The following is a 25,950-nucleotide window of genomic DNA, read 5'->3' as shown; positions in this document are numbered from 1 at the left end:
CGGGGGTCCCTGGGCTGGGGTTGCTGCTCGGTGCCACCCGGCTGGGGGCGAGAATGGGAGGAGGATGGGCCGTGGTGGACAGAAGTCACTGCGGGGTGACTGAGCGTGGCGGATGGTGGCGGGGAGGCCACTGAGGGTACTGGAGGCAACTGGGTGACACGGGGGATGGCAGGCGAGTGGCAATGTGGGCACGCGTGTGCCACCGCGGGGGTCAGGTCAGTGGCACCTGAGGGGACGCCGCTGGGTGGGTGGTGGGCACAGGGGCAGGATGATGCCGGCAGCATGTCGGCCCCTCGGCTCCCCGCCGAGCCGGACCGAGCCGGGGCGGGTCGGGGCGTGCCGGCCGATGCCGGCCCCGCCCCGAATGTCGCAGCCCCGCGGTGCCGCGGAGGCGGCGCCGGGCGCGGCGCAGAGCGGAGCGGAGCGGAGGATGCTGCGGGCGGGGGCCGCCGCCAGCCCCGGTCCCGGCCCCCGTCCCGGTCCCGGGCGGGAGGAGTCCCCGCCGCCCCCCGCCCGCTGAGCCCGGCCCGGCCATGGGGGCTCTGACCAGCCGGCAGAACGCAGGGGTGGAGGAAGTGGATATCCCCGCGAATTCCGTCTACAGATACCCCCCGAAATCCGGTGAGCCCCCGGCGTGTCTCGCGTCCCGGTGCCGCCGATGGGGAGGGAGAGAGGGCAGCGAGTGGGGCGGGCGCCGGGCACGACCTTGTTCCGGGCGGGGTGACCCTGCGCGCCCCAAAGCAAACCCTGACGCACGGGGGGCACCCTGCGTGAGTTCGGCACGGGAGGGATGGGGATCCCCCCTCTCCGGGCGCCCCTCTGCCCGTACACACCGCTTCCCAAACTTGGCTGAGTTGACGCGACTTTAATGACATTATTGCCATAATTATTTCTGTAGCCGTGGTCTGCGGCACCGGGCTCCGGGGTTGCTTTTTATAGCCGGTTACTCCGGTGCTGGCTGCTCGGGAAAATCCTGGGTTTAAATTCCCGGGAGGATGAGGGAGGCTGGGGTGGGAGGGATTGGAGGGGATCCCTCCTTCCCAGGGCTCTGCCCCATCGTAGCACCCCAGCCCCTGCCGTGGGGAGCCTTCGCCTTCCCGGCTCCTCTCCGTGCCTCGAGGCTTGCTGGTGATTCATCTCCCGCTCCTGAATCCGGCCCTGTCTCAAACCTTGTGCGTGACCTTGGAAAATCCGTCCCTCCCCTCCGTGCTCACTTTTCCCTGCGAGGGCCGGGCTGAGCGGGTGTCCGAGGGGGAGGGAGGGGTGGTGGGGTCCAGCCCTTGGGTGGGCAGCGCTTCAGAGCCGCAAAAATACCGGCCCCGGTGGGTGATGCCCCGGAGCACCGTGAGTGCATGCGAGGAGATTGCACAGGATCCTTGCAGCACTAAATATTATTAATAGGTAACTATTTTGGTAGTTAATAGGATAAGGTAAATGCTCAGATTGTTAGTGCTGTGACAAATTATTCACTAATTACAATTAAAGACCTCCTTAGCAAGAATTGCAGCCGACACAAACCCTACGCTTGTCCTGAAAAGCTGTGCTTGCCTTTTTTTAAAATTTAAATCTAAAATAGGTTGCACAGCTGGCTGGAGATGGCTGATCCTTGACAGCCTGGCCTCCTGCAGGGCTCCCCCAGCTCCCTTTTTTATGTGGTTTCAAGGCCTCTGTCACTTTGATTCCAGGTGAGGCCGGACCAACCCATCCATGGGACTGCTCTTTGTAGGGACGGTGTCTCCATGCATTACAAGTTTTTCCCTTGGGACCCCATCTTATTTAGGGGCTCTTGAAATATCTGGGTACAAAGGGGTGGAGGGTGCAAGTGCACCCAGCTGAGCACTTCCAAGCTCATCTCAGCTGCAGATGTCACCAGGCTGATGTTTAACTCCAGCTTTCAGGGGGAGTTTGGGGCTCCTGGCTGTGCTCAGCTGGCCTGGTCCCACTGCTGGGTTTGGGCATTGCTGGGGGGATGGTCCTGCTGCTGCCCAGGGTCCTCAGGAGAAGGGCAGGAGGTGCCCAGGTGACACAGCCATCTGCACAGGGACAAGGGCAGGCTGGTGGCCCTGGGAGATTATGGCTGGTTTGCCTTTAATCCGATGGGATTTGCCTTCAGCGCTGCCGGCAGCCGAGGGAGGAGGTGCTGGGCACAGGAGCTGATTCTGCTGTGGCAGCAGCACTTCCCTCACCTCAAAAGCCACCTGGAAACAGCCACTGGCTTGGAAATGTGGCTCTGGAGGGGAATCTCATGGCACCTTGGGGCATTTCCCTCTCTCTGTGGATGTGGCTTTGGCTGCTGGGCTCTCTCGGGATGGCCAGTGCAGCCTGTGGGAATAGGGCAGCTGTGTCTGGTCCCAGTTTAGCATCTCCCCATCCTGGGGGTCCCATCCCCTCCAGAGAGGGTGTCAATGGCATTAGTTAAACACAATTTTTGAAACAAAGGCTGAGATTTACTTCTGTGGCTGCTGCTGGGAGGAAGAGCCAGCGGGGGCTGTAGATGGAGCCCACTGCCTGCTGCTGGGACGGCTTTTGGGGCACGTCTCCAGCTTTCAGCCCCTATCCTCAGCTGAGGCTGGCACCGAGCTCCCCTGGGGCACACAGGGCTGTGAGCAGGGCCCTGGCTGGGGCAGGAGCACAGGGGTTAATGCAGCAGTGCCCCCCAGTCGTGGGGGCACAAGCCCAGGGGGTGGCAGAGCCGTGGCAGCCGAGGGCTGACGCAGCAGTGCTGTGGCAGGGTTTGGCCTCAGCTCTGGCTGCCTGCTTTGAGCACAGAATTAAATAATGGGCTGCCCAGGGGCAGAAGCACCCAGAGCCTTTAACCAGCCCATCCCAGCACCCTGTGCTGGCACCCGTGGCCGCAGGGTGTCCCCGTGCCAGCACCATGCCGTGCCACCCGTCTGGGCTGACTGCAGGCTGTGCAAACCTGTGCTTCCCTCACCAGGGGTGTGTGGATGAGCTGGGAATGAGCTTTTCTGGTTTAGCAGCTTTGGAGAGTGAGGCTGGAAGGTTGGAGAGCCAGAGGCTGCAGTGCCAGAGCTCAGCAGGGCAGTGATGGCTGGGGCACAGTGCAGGACGTGTCCCTGCATGCCACAGCCACGGGCACAGCACACATGAGGGTCCTCACCCTTCTCTGTCAGCCGGACAAGGTGGCATTGCTGCCCTCATGGGGAAAAGGAGCTGACAGCTGCTGCCAGATGTGTGCTGGTGCCAGCAGATATGCAGGACACAAACCCTTTTTTTGCCAGGAACTCAGGCAATTGTGGTTTATTCCTCCTTTTCAGCAGCTGCTCTGTGCAGCCCTTCCCGAGACGTGGCTGTCCTTGACAGGCTCTCCTTCCCCAGGAGCAGGCATTGGATTTACAGTCAGCCCATAAAAAGGTGGCTGTGGCTGGGAAGGTGCTTCCCTGCCCCCCAGCCATGTCCAGGGAGTCACTGACACACTCCTGCCCATGCCCTGGGCTTTCCTGGGCTGGTGCTGCCCTGGAAAAGCCTGGCACGACTCAAGCCTCTTGTTTAACAGCAAGGAGGACCCTTGCTGGGAGGGAGCACAGAGCTGGTTCTGCCTGCTGCAAAGAGGGAGCTGAAGCCTCTGGGGGACGTGCTGGGAGCCTGCAGCACCCAGGGATGCTCCCAGCCCCTGGCAGGGAGACTGGGTGATGGCAGCATGGTCTTCACCTGCTCTGCCCATCCTGTGGGAGCCCCCAGCACGCACTAAACTGTGGCTGGGCCAATCACAGAGAGCCTGTGCTCCATTTTCCAGCTTTTCCTCACTGCTGGGGTGGCTTTTCTCTGCGTTTAAATGTAATTTTTTTGCCATCTCCCGCTCTTGCTCCAAGTCAGTGTCAGGAAGAGCTCTGGATGGCCCCGTTCTCCCCTGGCTGTGCTGTTGCAGGCAGCTCTGAAGGCACTTTGCTCTGGAGGCTTTTTTTTCCACCTGGCCGAGTCCTTCCAGGCGAGCTGCCTATAAATTATGTAGATGGAAAATGGGACCTGAAAGCAGCAGGCATCAATAATTGATGGTCGACGTTTGCTCGCTGCATCCGGGCATGGCTGTGCCACGGGGCTGGGGCAGAGCTCTGCGACCCCACTCCTCCCTCCTGGCCCAGAGCTGGATCCCCCCTCCTCCTCCCCTTGGGCTTTGGGCTCCCTTTTGGGTTTCAGTGGGTTTTAAAGCCTGATCCAGCCCTGGACAGTCCCTGCCTCTGTTGGAAGCTGATGGCAGAGCTGCAGCCCAGGCTTAAGCTCCTTGATCTGTGGACCCCAAATGTTTGGTTTTGGGGTGTCCCCCGGGGGGTGCAGATGGATCTGTGCTGATGGGTTTGGGGTTTTATAAGCTAAACCCTGTCCCTGTGGCCATCAGCATGCAGGACACTGTGTCCATATCTGACTGACTCCTGGTGCCTCTGCTCACCCCTTGCTGCTGCCCCATCCCTGTCCCCCTTTCCCTTTCCCTCTTTTCCCACCTCAAGTCCCAACCCTCCTGCCTGGCCAGTTCCTGTGCCATGATGTGCTTTCCCCACACGGCCCAGCTCTCACAGACAAGGAGCAGACACCAGTTCTCTCCTGGCTGGGCTGGGAGGAAACTCCTGGGGTGGAGGAGTGCCTGACCTGGGGGCTGCTCCCAGCTCAGGCCAGGACATTCCGCTTTTTTGGCTCTGTGAGGGAAGAAGGAACCCTGGAAGAAAGAACCCAGGGCAATGTGGAGAACTCTGCAGAGCAGGTGCTGACCTCCTGGAGGGTCTACAGGACCCCAAAATCCTGCCTTGCACAGGTGAGCCCTTCCTAGGGAAGGCTGCAGGCTGAGAACTGACAGCACTCGGGTCAGTTTGCTCTGCCCTCCTTCCTGGTGGCAGCTGCAGCCACCCTGGGCAGTGTCTGCCTGGGGACACGCTGCCCTGGGTGCCCCACGAGGTCTGTGCCACCGGGCTCTGGGCAGGAGCAGCCCTGAGCTGCCGGCTCCGTGCTGCCCTTCCCGGCAGCATCCCCGGGGATGTGGGAGCCAGCCTGGCTCCTCCGGGGCTCCCTGGCAGGTCAGGCCGTGCCCCTGCCTCTCCTGCGCCCTTCGGGGCATCAGCCGGTGTTTATGGCCAGGATTAGCGCTGCTCTGCTGCCCCGGGGGCCGTCTCCTCTCCCTCCTCGCGGACCAGGATCCATCCGCTCCTGCCCGGGCGGGGATGGCTGAAGGTCAGGGTGTCCTTGGGTGGCTCAGACCCTGCTGGGGCTCCCAGGGGTTTCCCGCACAGGGAAAGGGGAGCAGGCGCTGTTAAATCGCAGGGATGGAGCAGCCCCGAGGGCCAGCGCTGCCATGGAGCCCTGCCCCGCCGCTCCCCATCCCGGCTCGGCCCGCGGTGCTGGAGCGGGTGGGATGCAGGAGGAGGGGAGGGCAGGCAGGGAACGCGGCCCTCGGCAGCCTCTGCCTGCCTGGAGGCTCTCGGCGTGTGAGCTCAACCAGAAAGGCTCCCAGCAAGGTGACCCCGGGGACAAAGTCACCTCCGAGCCATCGGTCCGGTGCCGTGGTGCCGGGAGCCCCCTCCTCCCCTCGGCTCAGGCGCTCGCCGTGCTCTCGTTTCAGGGAGTTACTTCGCCAACCACTTCATCATGGGCGGGGAGAAGTTCGACTCCACGCACCCCGAGGGGTACCTCTTCGGCGAGAACAGCGACCTCAACTTCCTGGGCAACCGGCCCGTGGTGGTGGGTACCGGGGGGAGGCACCGAGCCGCGGGGGCTGTGCGTGACAGGGCTGCGGGACGAGGCTGCTGCCGTCCCCTCCAGGGCAGAGCCGGCCAAGCCCGCCTGGAGGGGGCTCAGAGGATTCTCTGATGGCTCATCCGAGGGCTGGGTTCCTGCTGTAGCCTGTCTCCTACCCAGGACTGGTGGTGGAGGGGAATTGGGCTGATTTAATCGAGCTCGTTTCTCATTCCCTCTCCAAGAGCTGAGTTTTCTCTTGCCTTCCCCATCTCATCCAGGAGCCGTATCCCAGACAGGAGGGCACACAACACAGAGGCCCTGGTGTGGTTCAGGGTGGTAGAGCAGCTTGGACAGGAACAGATGAAATTACTCCCCAAGCTCTAGCAAGGAATGGGAAGAAAAATAAAATAAAATAAAATAAAATAAAATAAAATAAAATAAAATAAAATAAAATAAAATAAAATAAAATAAAATAAAATAAAATAAAATAAAATAAAATAAAATAAAATAAAATAATAAAATAAAATGTGAAAAGGCCAGGGGTAGGTTGGGGCTGGGGGGCATGAATAGGTTTTGCAGTGCTGGGTGCTGCCAGCTCCAGCTGGTCTCAGGGCACAAGGGAACCTGGCTGGAGGGGGGTCCCTACATTCCAGGCTCCTGGAGATGGTTTTTGTACTTGCTGCCCTTGGAAAGGGAGGAAATGATAGCAGGGTTCAGGCTGGAAGTGATGTCCCCCCTCATCTGGGTGCCTCTCAGCAGTGGGACAACTCACCAGCACTGGCTGGAGGAGTTTGTGGGGTTAAGTATTCAAAAGATTCAGGGTGAGGCCTTAAAAGTCTCCAAAGCTTTTCTGTTGAGTTGAGATAAACTTGCCTGGTGCTTTGGCCCAGCTCTCAAGCATTGCCTGCTGCCAGCAAGGTTCCTGTTTCCTCCTTGCAGTTGGCTTTGGTGGTGTTTTGGCAGCATCATGTGGTCGTTCAGCAGGGAAGTGTCCAGCCCTGGGCTGTGCCAGAGCAGGGATCCAGGCAGAGCCAGGTCAGGAGCACCCACAAAGCACAGGAACACTGGGTGGCCGAAGGCAGAGCCTTTCCCTCCCTCCTCTGCGCTTCCCTGAAAATGAGACGTCAGCACTCAGGGTCTTCCAGCAGTGAGTGTTGAGAAATCCTCTTGATTACAGTAAAAGCCTCTAAACTGCCCAGTGAGCAGTTCCCATGTCAGCAGAGCAGCAGGGAAGGCAAAGGAACAGCTTGGAAACAGCAGAGAGAATTAATCCAGCATCACCAGCTAAATTGTCCTGCTCAGGTTTAATTACCGATGGCTCTGGGCTGCAGAGCTGTGACCAAGATCCAAGATCTCGTCTCCCTGGGGAGCAGGGGCAGTTCTGGGGCTGGACTTCTGGGTCAGGCCAGTTCTGGGGGCTCAGGGAAGAGTTGGGGAGAACCTCTGTTGGTTCTGGTCCAAGCCTGTGTCCAGGCAGCGCTTGGGTCTCTCTGATGCTGCCTCCAAGCGCTGTCCTGATGCTTCTTGGCTGGGATGCTTTTGCTTTCTGACCTTCTGGGAGAGCCCTGCTGGGGCTGGAAACATTAAAGATGGCCACTGCTTTTCGGTGGGGGATTAATTTTGGCTTCCTTGGGGATCAAGGGCCAGGTGATCTTGGGAGAATTGTGTCCCAAGTCCTCTGTGAGCAGAGCACTTTGAGCCATGAACGGCGCTGCTGCCACAGGGATGTGCAGGGCAGCCGGAGGCTGTGCAGGCTCTCCCCTCCATGGATTCATGATCATCTGGATTTTCCAGCTGGGAACAGGTTCCCAAGGGGCTGGGAAGGGCGTTGCAGGCTTAAGTAGCTGCCACCATGCAGGGGCTGAGGAGTGGAGAAGCTGCTGGAGGCACTCAGAGAGCACAGGGGAAGCCAGGAACTGTTGAAATGTGCCACTGGGTTTCCCTGCCCACGCAAAGCTGCTGGGGTTTGCTTGTAGAAAAACCCCAAGACAGACTTTTGAGGGTGGTTTTTATTTCACTTCAGCAAAAGCTGGTCCGCACCAAATGTTGCTGTAGGCACGTGGATGACATTCTTAACTTCACCACAACCGTTACCCATTTTTTTCTCTTGTGTTTCAGCTTGCTTGAAAGTGAGGAGATGCAAAACGTCCTCTGAATAGCCCCTTTCTGACATGCAAAATCTGGCTTGTAAAATTCAATTAAAAAAAAAAAATCCAACCACCCCCAAGAAGTGCTTTTCACGTGTGGGAGTGAAAGAGCCCAAAGTGGTTTCTGCAGAACACAATTTGCCTGTGGCACTTCCCCATCCTGCCCAGTCCCAGGGCCCCTGTCACCCCCCTGCCCTCCTGTGTCACCCACCCCTGGCTGCTGCAGCAGAAGGGGGGTGCACCCATGGGTGCTTTCCCTGCCAGGGCTGGTTTGGGTATGGTTTGAGTGGGTGAGGTGCAAACAAGCAATTTTGGGTGACTGCATTAGTCTGAGTAACAGGGGATGTATCATGACATGGCACAACCTGTCATGACAGGGCTCAGCTTCAGCCTGGAGCATGTTCTCACTCTCTCCCCTCCAGCTGCAATGGGTGACTCTGCAGGTGCTCAGTTCTGCAGGTGCACATTTAGTGACTCATAAAAAGTTCGTTAACAGCAGTTTAATGACTCTGCTGCCCTTTTCTCCTCCTGAAGAAGGTGAGAGCAGTGGGAGGCAGTTCCACAGTGCTGGCAGTTCATGTCCAAAGCCTCTGATGCCATCAGCCTTTCTCTGCCCAGCTTAGGCTTTAATCTGCCTCCAGTGGCAGCTGTGGGATCAGAGCTGTGGGAAGGTGGAGCAGGGATGGGACAGAGCTGTGTCTGCACTGGGGGGTTCTGCAGCTGCCTGTCCCATCCTGTCCCTCTGAGCCCAGCATGGGTCCCCCAGTCCCACCCCTGCTCTGCAGGGCTTTGGGGACAGGAAAGGTGGTGGTGGCTTTGAGGACAGCTTAGGAGGTGATGGCTGTCCCTGAGAGCACCAGGGAAATGGGAACTGGGCAGCTGAGCTGGCTGCCTGCAGGGCATCCCCAAGTGCCACCTGCAATTCACTCTTGTCCCCTTGGTACTGGGGTGCAGTGGGTGCCTTGGTGAGGGACAGTGGGACACTATTCCCTCTCCAGAGGCAGCAGCTGAGGCTCTTTGACTCTCTGCCATCCCTGGTGGCACCTGACACCCTCCTGGCTCTGGCTGTCCCTTGGCACATGGTGGCAGCTTGCCAACGAGCTGGGCCTTAATCAGGGCTGATCCTTCCTGGAGTTAAACCTACCTGGGAGATAGAGATGGAGAGGGGGGAGGTGGGTCCTGCATCCCTTCCCCACTGCCCTCAGTCTCCTCTGGGTGACTGCAGTGCCAAGGAGAGGGTGTCCCCACCGTGTCCCTCTCCCCAGGAGCCCTGTGGCCCCTGTCAAGTGGACACAAAGGACTGGGAAGGACAATGTCACCCTGGAGGAGGGATGCTGCTGCCTGCCTGCTCCTGCCCAGACACCTTGCTGGCTCTCTGCTCTGGGCACGGGGCTGGCAGGGATTCCACCACCCAAATCCCATCCACCACAGGGACACTTGTGCCTGTTTTTTCTTGGCTGGTAGGCAGGGAGGGAGCCTCAGCTCTGCCCAGCCTCATCCAGCAGCATAAAAATCCATCAGCAGCTGCCTGCCCTGTGCCCCCCATCCCCCTCACCCTCCAGCCAAAGGGACAAGGAACAGCCCCTCTGTGTGTCCCCTTCCTAGTGAAACTGTCCCTGCTGTCCTGGCCTTGCTGTTTGTGGAGGGATGTCCCTGCCATCGTGATGCCTGGTACCCAAGTGCCAGCAGGAGCTGCAGGTGCTCAGCACCTCTCGGGATGCCCAGGCCACCCCAGTTCCCTCTGCAGGGTGTTGGGGTCGCTGGGGGGCCCAGAGCCACCGCAGTGCCCCCGTGTGCTCTGCCTTCAGCGGTGTCTCTCTCGTCCTAGTTCCCTTATGCTGCTCCACCTCCTCAGGAACCCGTGAAGACCCTCAGGAGTTTAATCAACATCCGCAAGGACACCCTGCGCCTCGTCAAGTGAGTGCTGGCCCCGCGGGCAGGGAAGGTCCTGCTGGGTGTCCCCAGGGATGCTGGGCACGGCGCTGCTCTCATTCCGGCGGGATGGAGGATGAGCCGCTGCCTTCCCCTCCCGGTTCCCGGGGATGGAGGATGAGCCTCTGCCCTTCCCCTCCTGGTTCCCGGCGCTGCTCTCATTCCCGCACGATGGAGGATGAGCCGCTGCCCTTCCCCTCCCGGCTCCCGCATGCCAGCACAGGCAGTGCCGCAGGATTAAAGGAGTTTAGCGCTGCCTTTGAAGTGCTTTGCTTCTTCTTCCTCCCCCTCCTTCCAAAGGCTTTGCTGGAGGGAGGCTGGGGATTGCGGCAGGGCCGGGGGATGCGGGATTAGGGCTGAAATCTGTCTGCGGCGCTTCCCAGCCCGCAGGCGCGACCTTGGGCGTGCCAGCCGCTCTTGTCGCGCCTCAGTGTCCCCTGAGGGAGGGCAGCAGCCCCTTTTGGTGCCGAGGGGATTAGCCCTGGAGCACCCCAAAGCCCGTCTCCCGGACCCTCTGTGCTCCCCAGGTGCTCGGAGGAGGTGAAGACCCCGGGGGAAGAAGTGAGCAAAGCCAAGGTGCACTACAACGTGGAGTTCACCTTCGACACGGACGCCCGTGTGGCCATAACCATCTACTACCAGGCAACCGAGGAATTCCACAACGGGGTGGCGAGGTGAGGGGCCACAAACAGGCCAGTGTCACCCCCCAGCCTGGCCTATGTCCCCCCAAGCCTGGTGTGTGTCCCTGCCTGATGGACATGGAGCCTCCCCCCTGAGCATTTTTCCTCTTCAGGGAAACAGCTGAGATTGGAGGGGGGCTCCTTGTTTCCTTCAAGTGCCACCACCAGGTCCTTGCCAACCACTGCCACCTCCCCCCCTGTCACATCCTGCTCCCTCCTTTTACCTTCAGATCAGAATGGAGACATGGGGAAATAATTCTCCCCCCAGATCCCTCCAGGTTGGCTGTGGAGTCGTCCCTGTCCCCTCCTGTGCTGTTCTGGCTGCCCTGTGTTTACTTTACCCTGTGGATTATTTTGGCCTTTTTTAGAACTTCTTACCTCAGCCCCAGGAGGCATCTGGGAGGGGAGGAGTGACAAACACCCCCCTCCCGTTTTCCTGGCATCTCTGCGATCTGGGGAGAGCAGGAGGGGTGTGGGGACACCCGTGGTGCCCTGACCCTGACCCTGTCCTCTCTCCACGGGACAGCTACACCCCCAGGGACAACAGCCTGCAGTCCGAGACGGTGCACTACAAGCGGGGGGTGTGCCAGCAGTTCTGCGTGCCCTCCCACACCATCGACCCGGCCGAGTGGAGCGAGGAGGAGGTGGGTCCTGACATCATCCCCTGCAGATGGAGGCGGGAGGAAGGCTCGGCGCTGCTCCGTCTCACCAAGCCTCCTCTGTCTCTCTCCAGCTGGGCTTCGACCTGGACCGCGAGGTTTATCCCATGGTGGTGCAGGCAGTGGTGGATGAAGGAGAGGGTGAGGAGGGGGTTCCTTGCTGGGATGGCCTTTCCCAGTTTGCTGGCGTTGTGATGCCAGCTGGGCAGAGCCTTCTGCTTTTCCTCACTGCTGCTGTGGCTCTGCCTGTCCCCCTGCCTGTCCCCTGAGCCCTGAGTGTTCCTTTGTGTCTTGCAGAGCACAGTGGGCACTGCCATGTGCTGCTGGCCACCTTTGAGAAGGTAAGTGCCAAGCTGGGGCCATCCCCTTCCTCCTGCCTCCATCACCCACCAGGTACAGGAGCCTGGAGAATCCCTGGATGGTGCTGCTGGGCTGGGGATGTTTTGGGCTGCTCCTCAAATCCTGGGACTATTCCCTCACTTTAAGCACCCACTTCTAAAGCATTTGGGCTCAACTCCATCTTCCTTCCTCCAACAACTCTCCAGCTGTGCAGTGTATGTGACCTTCCACAGCTACCTGGTGCTGGGCTGTCAGGAAAAGCCAGAATTCCTGCAAAATGGGCTTGTTGGGAGTGGGGAGGCAGCAGTGACAGCCACAGGGTGGGTGGGTGCCAACCCTTGTGCTCTTTCCTCCCTCCAGCACAGTGATGGCACCTTCTGCGTGAAGCCCCTCAAGCAGAAGCAAGTGGTGAGTGTTGAGGTGTCCCTGCACACCCTGCAGGGGAAGCCCTGAGGGATTTTGGGGAGCCTCAAAAGCCCCAAGCCTCTCCCAGCCTTGCCCCTGCCTCCCAGGGAGTGCAATTTCGAGGTTATCAATGCAAAGGGAACCCCTGGATGCTGGGGGGAGGAGGGCTGGCCCAAGCAGGGGGCTGGGAGCCCTGGGGGTTCTGGGCAAGGTGTCTGTGCTGCTCACCCCTTGGCCGTGGGATTGCAGGTGGATGGTGTGAGCTACCTCCTGCAGGAGATCTACGGCATCGAGAACAAGTACAACACACAGGACTCCAAGGTGTGTGCCTGCATCCCCTGCCTGCATCCCAGGGGCCTTCCCTCATCCCTGCTTCCCTTCCCCCAGCACAGGGCTGGCCACTGAATGATGCTCAGGGCAAGAGTTTGCAGCACAGCATTGAGCTGGTGATGGCTGGGGACATTTTGTGTTGGCATCGAAGCTGCTGGAGGCAGAAATCTGAAGGATTGAGCTTTTCTCCTCATCCTTGGTGGTCCCTTGGGGGAAGGTTGATGGCTTAGATGGGGAGCATGGGGATGTGCCTTATGCTGTTGTTACACGACATGAAATAAAACCACATGCACACTAGAACCTCCAAGGTAAAAAGAAGGGAAGTTTATTTTCTGACTCCAACATTTGTAGACTTTTAAAAGTGACAGTGGAGGGTTGGAGGAGGAAAGCGCCACCTCTCCAATGACACTGGACAAACCAACAGTCCATCAAATTTCTCCTCTTCTAGAAAAGAATGTAAAACAATAATTATTTATATAAAAGTGTGTGAGAAAGCTCATTACAAGAATGTGAACAACAGAAGGGTTAGAAGAACAGGGCGACATTATGCTCCGCTCTAATATGTAAAAATTGGGGAGAAAGTTAGTGTTTCTGTTTCCTTTGGCCTCATCTCCCAGCCTCCTGGAGGAGAGGAATGAGATCCCAGGGGGGCATTTCAGGAGCAGGCAGCCCATGGGCACAGGCAGAACTCTCTCTGAGCACCCAGCCGGTATTTTAGAGCTGGGGACCCCCGAGGCCGAGCAGTTCCCTCTGTGCCCCGGGCAGGTGGCCGAGGACGAGGTGAGCGATAACAGCGCCGAGTGCGTGGTGTGCCTGTCGGACGTGCGGGACACGCTGATCCTGCCCTGCCGCCACCTCTGCCTGTGCAACACCTGCGCCGACACCCTGCGCTACCAGGCCAACAACTGCCCCATCTGCCGGCTGCGTGAGCGCGGGGAACGGGCTGGGATCCAGGGGAACGGGCTGGGATCCAGGGGAACGGGCTGGGATCGCTGGGAACGGGCTGGGATCCAGGGGAACGGGCTGGGATCTAGGGGAACGGGCTGGGATCTAGGGGAACGGGCTGGGATCCAGGGGAACGGGCTGGGATTGCTGGGAACGGGCTGGGATCCAGGGGAACGGGCTGGGATCCAGAGGAAGGGGCTGGGATCGCTGGGAATGGGCTGGGATCTAGGGGAACAGGCTGGGATCGCTGGGAATGGCCTGGCAGTGCTGGGAATGGGCTGGGATTTAGGGGAACGGGCTGGGATCCAGGGGAACGGGCTGGGATCCAGGGGAACGGGCTGGGATCCAGGGGAACGGGCTGGGATCCAGGGGAACGGGCTGGGATCGCTGGGAAGGGGCTGGGATCCAGGGGAACGGGCTGGGATCCAGGGGAACGGGCTGGGATCGCTGGAAATGGGCTGGCATCTCTGGGATGGGCAGGCATCTCTAGGAACGGGCTGAGATCACTGGGAACGGGCTGGCATCTCTGGGAATGGGCTGGGATCTCTGGGAACAGGCTGGTGTCTCTAGGAACAGGCTGGCATCTAGGGGAGCGGGCTGGGATCTCTGGGAATGGACTGGCATCTCTGGGAAAGGGCTGGGATATCTAGGAATGGGCTGGTATCTATGGGAATGGGCTGGTATCTATGGGAATGGGCTGGCATCTCCTACCCTCAAGCTCTGCAGTCCCTCTAGCCCCACTGGGGATGCCCCCCTTGGGAAATAGGGTGTCATTTTTCACAGAATTCACAGAATCACTGGGTTGGAAGAGACCTCAAAGATCATCAAGTCCAACCCAGCCCCAACACCTCAACCAAACCCTGGCACCCAGTGCCACATCCAGGCTTTGTTAAACACACCCAGGGATGGTGACTGCACCACCTCCCGGGGCAGCCATTCCAGAACTTTATCACCTTTCTGTAAAAAAACTTTTTCCTAATATCCAACCTAAAATTCCCTTGGCACAGCTCAAGGCTGTGTGCTCTGGTTCTGTCAGTGCTGCTGGAGAAAGAGCCCAGCTCCAGCTGAGCACAGGCACCTTTCAGGAGCTGTGAAAGTGATGAGGGCACCCCTGAGCCTCCTTTTCTCCAGGCTGAGCACCCCCAGCTCCCTCAGCTGTTCCTCACAGGGTTTGTGTTCCCAGCCCTTCACCAGCCTTGTTGCACTCCTCTGGACATGCTCATCCTTCCTAAACAGGGGCCAGAACTGGACACAGCACTGGGAGTTCTGGGAATGGGCTGGCATCTCCCACCCTTGAGCTCTGCAGTCCCTCTAGCCTCACTGGGGATGCCCCCCTTGGGAAACAGGGTGTCATTTTTTGACAGGTCTCCTTTCAATGCCTGGTTTTCACCCCTCCCTTTTTTCCCTGCTGCCCCAGCTTTCCGAGCCTTGCTTCAAATCCGAGCCATGAGGAAAAAGCTGGGCCCGCTCTCGCCCACCAGCTTCAACCCCATCATCGCCTCGCAGACCTCGGACTCCGAGGAGCACTCGGTCAGTGCCTGGCTGAAGGTGGGACCCTGCCTCTTCCACCAGGATGGGGAGGTTTGGGCATCCGTGTGTCTCTGAAGAACAGGGTTTGTTTGTTTATTTATTGCAAATTCATCTCGTAAAAAAATGCAGGGTTGATATAACAAAACAAAAAAAAAAAAAAAAAGAAAGAGAAAATAGGTTTTTGGCTGGGTGTCCATTCTCTAGGTTTGAGCTTCTTCCTGGGGCATTTTGATCTCACTGGGAGTGAGGGGATCAGCAAAATGTCCCAGGGAGGATGATGAGGACGACGATCCTCACGATCACCCCGTGATGCTCTCCACAGTCCTCGGAGAACATCCCGCCGGGTTACGAGGTGGTGTCGCTGCTGGAGGCCCTCAATGGGCCGCTGACGCCGTCGCCGGCCGCGCTGCCCCTGCGAGCCCTGGGGGACCCTCCTGGCGTGGGGACCCTGCCCTCCTACGGCAGCGATGGCCCCCTGCCCCCCCTGAGGGCCCTGTCGCCCCTCGAGCGCCTGCCCGACTGCGGCCCCCCGGGGCTCAAGCTGAAGAAGAGCATCTCCAAGTGAGTCCTGGGGGGGATACGGGAGTCTGGGGGTGCTCAGGGGGTCTGGGGGCTGTGGGCAGGGTGAAACTTTCTGCTTTGCCCCGTTGGCCAGGTCCATCTCACAGAACTCCTCCATCCTGCCCGAAGAGGAGGATGAGAAGTCGTGCACTGAGTCAGAGCTGAGGGTGGCCAGGAGGAGATCCCCAGCCCGGCATGAGGAGGTGAGCACTGTCCAAAACCTGCTGGTAAAGAGTTGAGGCACTGGGGGGGCAGGAGGTTTGGGGGAGGCTTGGGACCAGAGAGACTGGCTGGGGTTGCTCCTCCTGGCTCTGCCTCCATCCATGAGAATGCCTGGAGGAGATGGGCCATCCATGCTGAATATCCCCCTTCCCATCCTTCTTGTGGGCTCCTCTTCCAGGAATGTGGTGCAACCCCAGAGAGTGAAAACCTCACCCTGTCATCATCAGGAGCCATCGACCAGTCCTCGTGCACCGGGACACCCCTGTCCTCCACCATCTCATCCCCAGAAGGTACAGCCTGGAGGGACTCATGGGCACTGGCAGGGCAGGAGAGTGGCACTGTGATCTCAGCACTGTCACACTGTGGCATGGCCCCTTCTTACCCTGCCATAGACATAGGATGGAGCCCCCGGGTGTCACCTCTGCTTTGTCACCTGTACAGCTGGAGATGGGAATCACAGGGGCACTGCTCATGCCTGTTTTGTCACCCTGTACACCCAGAAACGGGGGGCTGAGGGGCCCTGGGCATCTGCTGCTGGCAGCTTTGCACCCATCACATCTCCGTGGCATGCAGCCAGTCCTTCCTCTGCACCCCACTCCTCCTCATTAGCCCCTCTCCCATTAGTGGGTGCTGTGCCATGACTCCCACCAGTGGGTGGGGGGGGTCCAGCGGCCCCCTCAGCCCCTGCTCTCCCCCAGAGCCCGTGAGCAGCAGCCTGGCTCAGTCCGTCATGTCCATGGCCTCCTCCCAGAGCCAGCACTCCCAGCTCAGCACCGACACCGTGTCCTCCATGTCTGGCTCCTACATCGCCCCTGGCACGGAGGAGGAAGAGGAGGAGGAGGAGGAAGAGGAGGGGGACATGCTCCCCTCGCCCGCGGCCGCAAGCGCCACAGCCTCTGATGGAGAGGTGGGGACTGGGGGTTGTTGGTGGGGCCCAGCTTGGAGAGCTTCCCCATGGGGTCTAACTCCTGCTCCAAAACCACTGGCACCAGACTTCTCTTTTTGTTTTCCTTCCATCTTTCCCACATTCCTCCTACAGTCAACACCTGTGGAGTCCCCGGATCTGAATTTTGTCAGCATCTCTGCCGAGGAGCGCGATGCCGAGGTAACCAGAACCATCCCCCAGGGAACTGGGAGCTGGGGTGTCACTTGGCACTATGGGGGGATCCCAGCTGTGCCCAGAGCTGTGGGGTCACCCTGCTCCATGGGGGGATCCCAGCTGTGCCCAGAGCTGTGGTGTCACCCTGCTCCATGGGGGGATCCCAGCTGTGCCCAGAGCTGTGGTGTCACCCTGCACTGGGGGGGGATCCCAGCTGTGCCCATGAAGGGGAAGCTGTGCAGCTGGCACCATGGTTCCCCCAGGGCTGGGCTGGGGAATGTGCTGCCCACGCATCCCTGTCCCTGAGGGCTGTTCTGGGGATGGCTGGGGCAGTGGGGCTGTGTCCCACCGACTGTCCTGATCCATGGAATCCCCAGGGCCAGGGATGTTCCCCCAAAGGGACCTGGGCACAGCCCCTGGCCCAGCCCCGGGCTAACACTCGCTGCCTCTCGCTGTGCCACAGGGCAACGATGTGCTGGAGGACGAGGACGCCTCTCCCACACAGGAAGACGGTAAAAGGCCCTGGGTCGCTGTTGTCCCCTCGCTTTCGGCTCACTGTCACCACGAGTGGGAGGTGCTGTGCTGTCCCCAGCACCCCCACTGCCATCAGGGAGAGCCCTGGGGGACCCTGGAGTCAGAGGAACATCTGTCACAGCAGGGACACCTGTGGGGGGCTGAGCACCAGTGGGTGGGGGAGCCAGCCAGCCACGGGGACCAGAGAGCTCAGTGTGGGACATGGAGCAGGCCATGCTTGGTGTGAGTCCCAGTGGTTTTTCCAAGGAGCCAAATGGGAAAGAGGCTTCTCTCTCTCTCTCTCTCTCTCTCTCTCTGTCTCTCTCTGTGTTTTTTCCCTTGCCAAGGTCTTTTCTCAGATCTCTGAAACTCTCCCCTGTAGAAATCAGTGGCTGGGCTGATTCCCATAGGAAGGGGCTGCAGAGCTGTTCCCTCTGGGATGCTTTCCTCACTTTCTTTGGCCTGTCCTCAATGTGCTTTTGCAAGTCAACACACGCACATCGAGGGCTCCTCTTGCCTCCTCCCTTGAGCTCAGGCAGCCAAGGAAAGAGGTGGTCACCTCCATGCCATTGGCCACCAACTGGCCTGGATTGCTTTTGGGCACCAGGGAGGCCCACAGTGTGCCCCCTCCCACATTTCCAAGTCTCTTTTTAGCAAAAATACAACAAAACTATTTCCCCATCCAACCCTGATGCTCAGCCAAGCTGGAAAGCAGGAACACCCATGGAACACCCATCCCCAAATCATGGCCTCTGACCTGCAGAGAGGCTCATGCTGATGGGGACACTTGAGTATAACAAATAGGAGCAACCCCCACCAGGGGCTGTGGTGGACATCCATGGGCATCCCAACAACTCTGGGAGCAGGATGGCCTTTCTCCTTAGGACATAGTCCTACACCTGAGGTTCAGTCACCTGCATCTGATGGATGCAGGTAAGAACCTGGGGGCTGATCTCTTGGAGAAGCGATGCTGAGAAGCAGAGTTCCCTCCCTCATCCCCAAAAGCCTCCATCCCCCCTGCAAAAGCTTGGCTACGGCTTCTTTTGCCCCACGCATCCAGCTACTGCCTCTTCCTGGCATCCTCGCAGCTCTCACTGCACCGCTGGTGCTGGAGAGGCTCCTGCAGGAGGCGATGGGTGCCACCACAGCCTGGCTGTGCCAGAGGGAAGGTCTGACTGAGCCCCGGGCAGGTTCGTGCTGGTGCCCGCGGCCGCATCGTCGCTGCTCCGCTGCCCTCCGATGCGGCCGGCGCCAGGAGAGGAGCAGCTGGGCGGTGCCCGGGCATTATTGTCCACTCCTCACCCGCTCCCACCCCCATGCATCGTTTCTGTGTCATTTTGTGTTTCGAAAGAGGCTGGGGAGGGGAGAGGAAAAGCCCCAGCAGTCCCAGCCCCCGGTGCCAAAAGGCGACGTGGAGCCGCGGCGGTAACTGCCTTAACTCCCTTCCAGGCCCGAGGACAGGCGCTTTCCTCGGTCTGAGGTGTGACAATAACAATGACATGGGCATCGCACACGTGAGAGCGCTGGACAATAAACTGTGCTCTGAGGCCTGCTTACCTGGTGAGTGGCCGTCTGCTGAACATGAACTTGGGGTGGGGGGGACAGTCCCACTCTTCCCTGCATCCCCCCAGCCCTTTGCATCCATCCCTCCTCTCCCATCACCATCATTCCCCCCATTCCTGCCAGGCTGTCCTCACTGCACCCCTCCAGCCCCTCTGTGGGGCTGAGCACCAGCCACATCACCATCCATAGGTCAGGGTGGTCTGTCCGGACTGGGATGTCCCCAGGCAGCTGCAGACTTGCTTTTCTGGGGTTCTCTGTCCCTTGGCCCTTTGCTGCTGGTACCCCAGGAAGCACCAGTCCTTAGGAAGGTGGTTGTGTGGCACAGCTGTAGCCTGGTACAGGCTTGTGGCGGGCACAGCAGTGTTTTGTGCTGGGGTGTGATCCACAGGCGGTCCAGCTGCACAGCAGGAGTGCCTGCCTTGTCCTCCCTCCAAGGCCAGGGAGATGGGGTGTGTCCGCCAGGTCATCTTTCTACAGAGCCCCAACATTCATCCATCTTTCCCATTTCTTCACGCTTTCTCCCCCACCCTCCTTCCACTTTCATTTCCTCCCAGCCTCTCTCCATCCCTTTTTTTTCTTCCTTCCCCCAGGCTCCTCCGTCTGCGTGAAAGTTCATGTTCGCTCTGTGCCAACACGGTTTTCTCCACCCACGCTTGTGCCCCTTCCCTGCCCAGAGTTGCCCAAAGGTGACAAATGTATTGAACACCCCTGGCCCCTGTGTGGAAGGGGGCAGTGGGCTGGGGACCCTGCCCAGCCCGGCAGGCTCTGCTTCCTCAGCCTGTGTGTGGGGAAACGAGCCAAAAAGCCAAAACAACGCCCTCCATGGGGTCTCAGTCAATACATTTGTGGACAAGCTGAAAGCAACTCTGCCTGTGCCTTGCCCCTTCAGCTGACTTTGTGGCAGGTCCCGGACCTGCAGCAGGTGCTGGAGAGCCAAGAGGGTGGGTGAAACCCACTGGAAGGAGGGGAAATCCTTTCTTTTCCTCTGCTCCTTTGGGAAAGCCTCCTCTCCTGCTGCCTTGCCTGTTCCTGGTGGTTTCTGTGCTGGAGAAACACGGCTGAGGCTCTTGGGGAGGAACAGGCGCCTGCCACAAAAGCCCTGTGTCCTCTCCATCACCCTGTGTCAGCAGCTGCCTGAGTCCTGCTGGCCTGGGGGGCTGGGGAGGGAGCTGGGGGTGTCCCAGCAGCACCTCTGCTTTGCTGGAGGGCCTGGCAAAGCATCCCCTGGCTGTGGCAGCAGCCAAAGCCATCCTTGACTGCATCCCTCTTGGTTGTGCTGGGGGGAGGATGAGGAAGGGGGAGCTTTGCAGCCCGGATGGCTCCAGCACAGGGTCAAACTCTTGCTCTGCTGCGAGGTGTGCGCCGGGCTGGCATGCAGGAGCTGGTCCCTGGGCTGAGCCCAGCCAAGGATGCCCTCTCCATCCTTTGGCCACCACACCTGTCCATGCATCCAGCAGCTGCAGCCCTCAGCACCAGCTGTGCTGCATGAGAGGGGTGATCCAGCCTCGGCATTTGTGGGGAAAAGCAGAGGGCTGAGGAGGGGCAGAGTGGGGGCTTTGGGGCTCTCCACGGTCCCTGGGAATGGCAGACACGCCGTTCTCCATCCCTTTTCACTCTCTGTAGGATACAAGGCATTTTTTCCACATAATAATGGACAGTGATCATTTTCTGACTTTCCTTCTTGAGCTGTTGTATCAGTTTATGTAGATCAGGATGTTCCAGCAGTTTTTAACCAGTTTTTAACAATCCATTTCCAGTAGGGGTTGTAGGCAAAATGTCCTATAACACATCTAACATAGGTTTTGGTGCGGTTTTTGGAAGGGAGTAGCTGAAGTCACACCCTGCTCTATAGGTGAAGGTACAAATACGTGGATTCAAGCGGTTACAAAACTGTATCTTTGTGTCACCCACTGTTAAACTGTCACAAGGGGTTCTTAGACACACACACCCTTGTCCCATGGCCACTGGGATGGATTCAGGGTCATTATCAGGAGACATTTTGAAATGATAGACACAGTCCTGTGTCCAACACAGCTCAGGCTATCAGAATATTACTTTCACATAGAAACCCCTGTCATTCTCTCACCACACAACAATCTACATCAGTGGTTTGCCATGCATGTGTATGATTGTAAAATCCCATGCTCAGTGCTCCAATGGATCTAATCCCATTCCTGCCACCAGGATTTGGTGCTTGGTACATACAGAAGCACTCTGTACTGCTAAGACAAACACTGTGACCTTACTAGTGATGGGGACGTAAGAAAATTTGATTGAAGACCACCAAAATTTAAATGCCTAAATTTCAATGAATAAAATCCCTTTTCCTATTCAGTGGCTATCCCAGAACTGGAGGAGTGTAACCACAAGTGAGTTGGAATACCAGTGAGTGCTAAGGACACTGCTTTGAGCAATTTCCAGACTATCAGCCCAGTTGGTCATTAGCATTTGGATAATTCTGATATTTGAAGCTGACCACTGTGTGTTTCTAAGAGCAGATTAGGAACACCTTAAGCGTTGATCTGTAATATTCAAATAATTAATGGTTGTACCCAATTATCAGTCAGAGTTTCAAGGCTGATATTGTTCAATACTCCTGTTCCAGTTCCCAATATATCAGTAAGATGTGTGAGGTAACAGCCTCTGGTTTAGCCAGGAAAACCAGCCTGTAAAAGATGAACATTTTGATCTGATAGCAGAAACATTGGTCTGCATCTCTTTAAGGACTAGGATTAAACAATATTTGTTGTTGTTCAACCAATTTGACCTTGAAATGTTCAGAGTTGATTTTATAGGCTTTGGAGAAGTTTTTGGAGCAGTTGTGGAGGGTATGCTGGGCACCCTTAAACCCTCTAGAGTACAGTCAGCTTCTATATCATAAGGAGTTAAGATCAGTATTGTGTCTTTAAATGTACAGTCCTTTAGGCTCATGGTGAGACAGACTGGGGGTGTTCCATGATTTATGGTTTTGTTTTGGCTGTATGGTTCATAAAATCTCTCAGGGTTTGTACCCCGTTCATGACAATCCCACTCAGTGATTGTGGGAAGGCAGTTGCATCCTGGCCCTTGAGATCTGTGGTGTTCAAGAGTCTTCATCTCCCAGTCCATCAAGTCTCTTGGACAGTCTCCAGGCTGGTGGCATTTGATAATGATGTTTTTGTGCTCTCTGTAATGGATGAAAGTGCAGGTTGTGGTTCCTCAAAGCTTCTTTTGAAATCTCTGCCGATTTCAATCTGGTGGGAAAGAGCTTTGTAAGGAGGCAAAAGTCCCCATCCCAAGAATTTTAGGACACGAGGTTTAACTAAAACCTACAGATCCATGTCCTTGTGTGGATCCTGCAGAGCAGGAGTTGCAGGGGCTGTCCCCAGGGTTCAGAGCATCCTCTGGCCACAGCCTCTGCTGGGGGCAGGGTGGAAGAACAGCTTTGGAAAGAGAAACTGGGGAAAGACATCTGCCAGAAAGGCTGGCACCGAGGTGGGGGCTGGGGAGCTGCTGTAGAAAACCTGAAATCCCCTGAGGGCTCCTGCTGGTTTAAAGCCACAGATGCTCTGAGCTGTGAGCAGGGGCCGGGCCAGCCGGTTGGGTTTCACCAGGATGGATTTGGGTTTCACCAGGATGGGTTTGGGAGCTGGTCTGCCAGCTGCTGGCAGCAGGGGAGACTCCTCCAGCAGCACAAGGGGAGGGAGGTGGGTGGGCACAGGGCTATACCCTGCTCCAGGGCCAGACCATGTCCTGCTGCCCCAGCCCTGCCCCTCTCAAGGGTGCAGAGAGCACAGCTGGGTCTCTGCACTGGGGCACTGCAGTGACTTAGGCCATATCAAGCTCTTAATGGGATTTCCGTGTGCATGTACGTGTGGTCCTGTTTAATTATCCATTCCCTCCGGGATCTGCAGACTTAACATGCCTCGCTCTCCAGCCTGAGCTCGCCGTGAAAAGCCACTCGAAATGGCAGCTGTCACCTCCCATAAATCAGCAGGCAGCAGGATTTTGTTGCTCCCCCTCTGAGAAAGCCTCAGCCCTTGGCCTTGGCATGCCCTCACGCAGTCCTTCCAGCTCAGAGCTGCCCTGGGCACAGGGCTTAGCCTCGCTGGAGGGTGCAGCCAAGCTGCCTTAGGGGTGCACCCCCTTCCTAAGGGCACCACGCAGCCTCTGATGGGTTTGGTGGTGGGACACAAGCCACGGCCGAGCTCTGCCATCCCCCTGCCCCAGCTGGAGGGCGCTGCCTGCCCTGGGAGCCTGCGGCCAGAGAGGAGGCATGCGGGGACCCAGCTGCCCCCGCACCGCAAGCATGTCAGCCCTCGGTTCCCCTCGGCACCACACCCCGGCGGGCTCCAAGCATGGGGGACTTGGTGGCAGCTCCCCCACCCCGTCCCAGACCCGTTCACAGGGGATGAGACCCCCAGCCCCCCCGGTCACCCCGTGTGCTGCTCGTGTGCATGTCCCCGTGTCCCCGTGTCCCCGCCGCTCCCGCCTTCACCATGTGCCTTCTGGTCTCTCCTGCCACGCAGCCGCCGTGCCGGACTCCTGCCCCATTAACATTGAGGAATAGGTGAGACCATGAGACCCCCAGAGCTGCCCCTGCCTCGTGCCCCGTCCCCCAGGGGGTTGGCACTGGGTTGTCACCATTGCTGGTGTCCCCCTCACCGCCCGGGCCGGGGGACATCCCTCGGTGCCTGACCTGCAGCCCCACAGGACACCTGCATGTGGCCTCTCGCTGGGCATGGGTGGCCCCCTTCCTTTGGGTTATTTAAACCCAGCGATGGTTGTGCTGTTCTTCCCGTTTGGCCCTCAGCACTCCTGGAAAATTGGGGGTTTAAGGGGCTCCCCAGCCTGGAGAGGTAAGTGCAGGCACCCCCCAGCCTTCCCTGCAGCCAGAGCCCAACGGGGGGCCGGGGAGGTGGGCGTTACTTTGGGAGAATAAATCACACCCCCCGTGGAAAAACGAGCCAAGTACCCCGGTGGGCTCTGGGAGCCCCTAACCCCCATTTTCTGCCTGCAGGCCCAGAGGCAGCCAACAACAACGTGGGGCTGCAGCAGACCTGGCCCCGCTGCTCCCCTGGCCCCCCGGACCCGGAGCAGGCAGCGGCCGCCCCGCCCGTGGGAGGGCTCAGCCTCGGCGGGGGCACGGAGCCCCCTGCCCACCCAGAGGGACCCTGGTGTCTGGGCACCGTGGGCATCGTCACCACCCCCCCTCGGCTGTACCGGGACTGATTTTCAAAAGAAAAGATGGTAACCTCAAGTTTTCTGTGGGGGCTGAAAGCCATGCTACTGTGGAGCCCCCCACTAGCACCTTCCCATTCTCCAGCCCCAACAGGGATGGGATGGGGTCCCCCCCTGCCCCCTCCCCCCCGTCATCTCACACCCCCAGGCTCCTCTCCTCCCAAGTGGGGAGCAGATGGGACAGGGACACCTCACGGGGGGGTTCTGGGATGTGGGTGGGGGCAATGGGAGGATGCTGTTCAGGGCTGTGGGCTCTAGGATGAGTGTTGGGATTGCCATCCTTGGTGCATGAGCTGCTGACTTTCATGGGGGGCTGTCTCCCCCCAGGTTTGCTGGCCCTTGCCCCTGCCCTGCCGTGAGCTGTCCCCATGCCACGGGATGTCCCCATTGATGCACTGGCAGTGCCCCCACAGCTCTCCCTCCCTCTGCTCTCCCCCTGAGCAGCACCTGGGCTCCTGGGCCTGGCTGCTGTTCCTGAGGGCATGGAGCAGGGTGGCAGGGGTGGCCAGGTACTGGTACTGCCCCCAGCCCGGTCACCAGCCCCTGGGGTTGATAAATTGACAATTTATCCTCTGTCTTCCGCCCTGCTGTGAGCTCAGGGCTCTGGGCTGTGCCCTCTCTCTGGAACAAGTGCCAAAAGTGTCACCCCATGCCAGCCGTCCTGCCCTCCCCATAACACTTTGTAGCAAGGGGTGGATGAGGGTGTGGGAGCTGCCCCCACCTCCATCCCCATCCCTCTGGCCAGCGTTGGGCTGACAGCATAAGTGGTTTTGCTCCAAGGGCAGACACACAGGGATAGTAAAGGAGGGATAAAGCCACAGACCTTGGGGGCCTGCTGGGGCCAGTGGCTCTGCTCCAGAGAGCATCAGGGACAGTCAGAAATCACTTGGAGCAGCATCAGACCCTGCATCCCAATCCAGCAGGCTCTGGAGCTGTTTGGGGCAGCCCAGGGTGGGAAGCTGAGCCTCCCTTTTCCCCACCTGGCTTTGTCACGTGTCTGTGGCAGCAAAGGCCACCTCCCCCTCTTCGCAGGACACAGCTGCATTTCAGAGCCACCTCAGCACAGAGATGTTCCTGCACTGGAAGCAGTGTCCCTGGAGGGGTGGAAGCAGATTCCCAGTGCAGGGGCTGTGCTGATGATGGCTGTGGCTCCTAGAGAGGGATGATGCCCTTTTTGGGGGCTGGGGGTGTTTTCTCTGCCTTGCTCTGGGTGGGTCCTGCCAGAGGTGGGTTTGGAGCCAGCCATCCCACTGCTCTCTCCTCTGGGCTGGCTGTGTCTCCTCTAATCTCAGCAGCTCCCAGATTCCTCCCTGGGAACCCAGGGCTGGGTGTTTGATGTCCTGTGGCATGTGAAGTGGGAGCTGCAAAGAGCAGGGAGAGCTCAAGTGACAGGGACAAGCCCTGTGGCCTGTTTGGGGACATGCTGGGTGTCCCAGCCCTAAGGAGCCACAGCAGCACGCAGCAGGAGCTTTGGAGGTTCACTGTCATGCTGAGCTGAGAAAACCACGGCAGCCATCTCTTCCCTAAGCCTCCAGCATGGGCAGGGGAGAGAAAATCGGGCTGGTGCTCCAGGGGCACCTGGTCTGGCAAAGCCCAGCCTTCCTCGTGGTTTCAAAGGGGACAAGGACAGCTGGCCTGGCATCCTGGCACAGGCTGCAACGGTGCTTATGGCTGCCAGCAGAACGAGGAGGACTTGGAGACCGTGAGGGTTTTCTGGCTCCCCTGAGCGGTGTCCCCAGGGCTGCAGGAGCGGCCAGACAAACGCACCGGGCGGCTGCGGGCGCTGCCCCTCGCTCAGAGCGATGAGAGGAGCCGGCAGGATGCTGTGGCCGAGCAGTGCTGCTGCCTGGCTGTGAGCAAGGAATCCGTCCTCTGGGTGGCACAGGAGAGACGGGATTTGGGCGTGAGTGACATCAGCGCCGTCCGAGGCCACCCAGAAGGGATGAGGGGCAGGCAGGAGCTGCCAGAGCAGCGTGGGGTGGAAGGTGACAGCCCCTTGTTCCAGTGACCCACGTGTCAGGGATTTAAGGAAGGAAACCAGATTGCTGCTTATGATTTTGCTTTGAGCATGTTTTGGATTTTAAGAGTATGTTTAATAAAGGGTATCTTATGTCGACAAA

The 25,950-nt window shown here is 58.7% G+C and overlaps 1 protein-coding gene across 5 annotated transcripts; it reads left to right on the top strand.

The window, feature by feature from the left end:
- Positions 1-399: 399 nt before the first annotated feature.
- On the top strand, positions 400-25,950 carry RNF157 (ring finger protein 157). Of its 5 annotated transcripts, XM_084218693.1 has the most exons (21): positions 400-621; positions 5,570-5,688; positions 9,661-9,749; positions 10,292-10,438; positions 10,971-11,088; positions 11,178-11,244; positions 11,401-11,444; positions 11,803-11,850; positions 12,097-12,168; positions 12,943-13,102; positions 14,540-14,652; positions 14,975-15,213; positions 15,308-15,416; positions 15,614-15,725; positions 16,134-16,342; positions 16,475-16,540; positions 16,998-17,046; positions 18,497-18,607; positions 19,201-19,296; positions 23,119-23,159; positions 23,610-23,748. In XM_084218693.1, the coding sequence occupies exons 1-20, from the start codon at positions 534-536 to the stop codon at positions 23,157-23,159; spliced, it is 2,097 nt and encodes a 698-aa protein (XP_084074819.1). In that variant the 5' UTR covers positions 400-533; the 3' UTR covers positions 23,610-23,748. The 5 variants fall into 5 exon arrangements, with proteins under 5 accessions (XP_084074819.1, XP_084074817.1, XP_084074821.1 ...); XM_084218691.1 differs by lacking the exon at positions 23,119-23,159 and having other exon boundaries at positions 9,688-9,749; positions 23,610-25,950; XM_084218695.1 differs by lacking the exon at positions 23,119-23,159 and having other exon boundaries at positions 23,610-25,950.

This window comes from Fringilla coelebs (genome assembly GCF_963513975.1).
Source record: "Fringilla coelebs genome assembly, chromosome: 19".
Classification (NCBI taxonomy): Eukaryota; Metazoa; Chordata; class Aves; order Passeriformes; family Fringillidae; genus Fringilla; species Fringilla coelebs.
This window is presented reverse-complemented; position numbering and strand designations above follow the sequence as displayed.

Coding starts and splice junctions, on each gene's coding strand:
- RNF157 (XM_084218695.1), top strand. CDS start 534: ATGGGGGCTCTGACCAGCCGGCAGAACGCAGGGGTGGAGGAAGTGGAT. Junction 11,851..12,096: donor CCCTCAAGCAGAAGCAAGTG/GTGAGTGTTGAG, acceptor GTGGGATTGCAG/GTGGATGGTGTGAGCTACCT. Junction 15,214..15,307: donor CTGAAGAAGAGCATCTCCAA/GTGAGTCCTGGG, acceptor CCCGTTGGCCAG/GTCCATCTCACAGAACTCCT.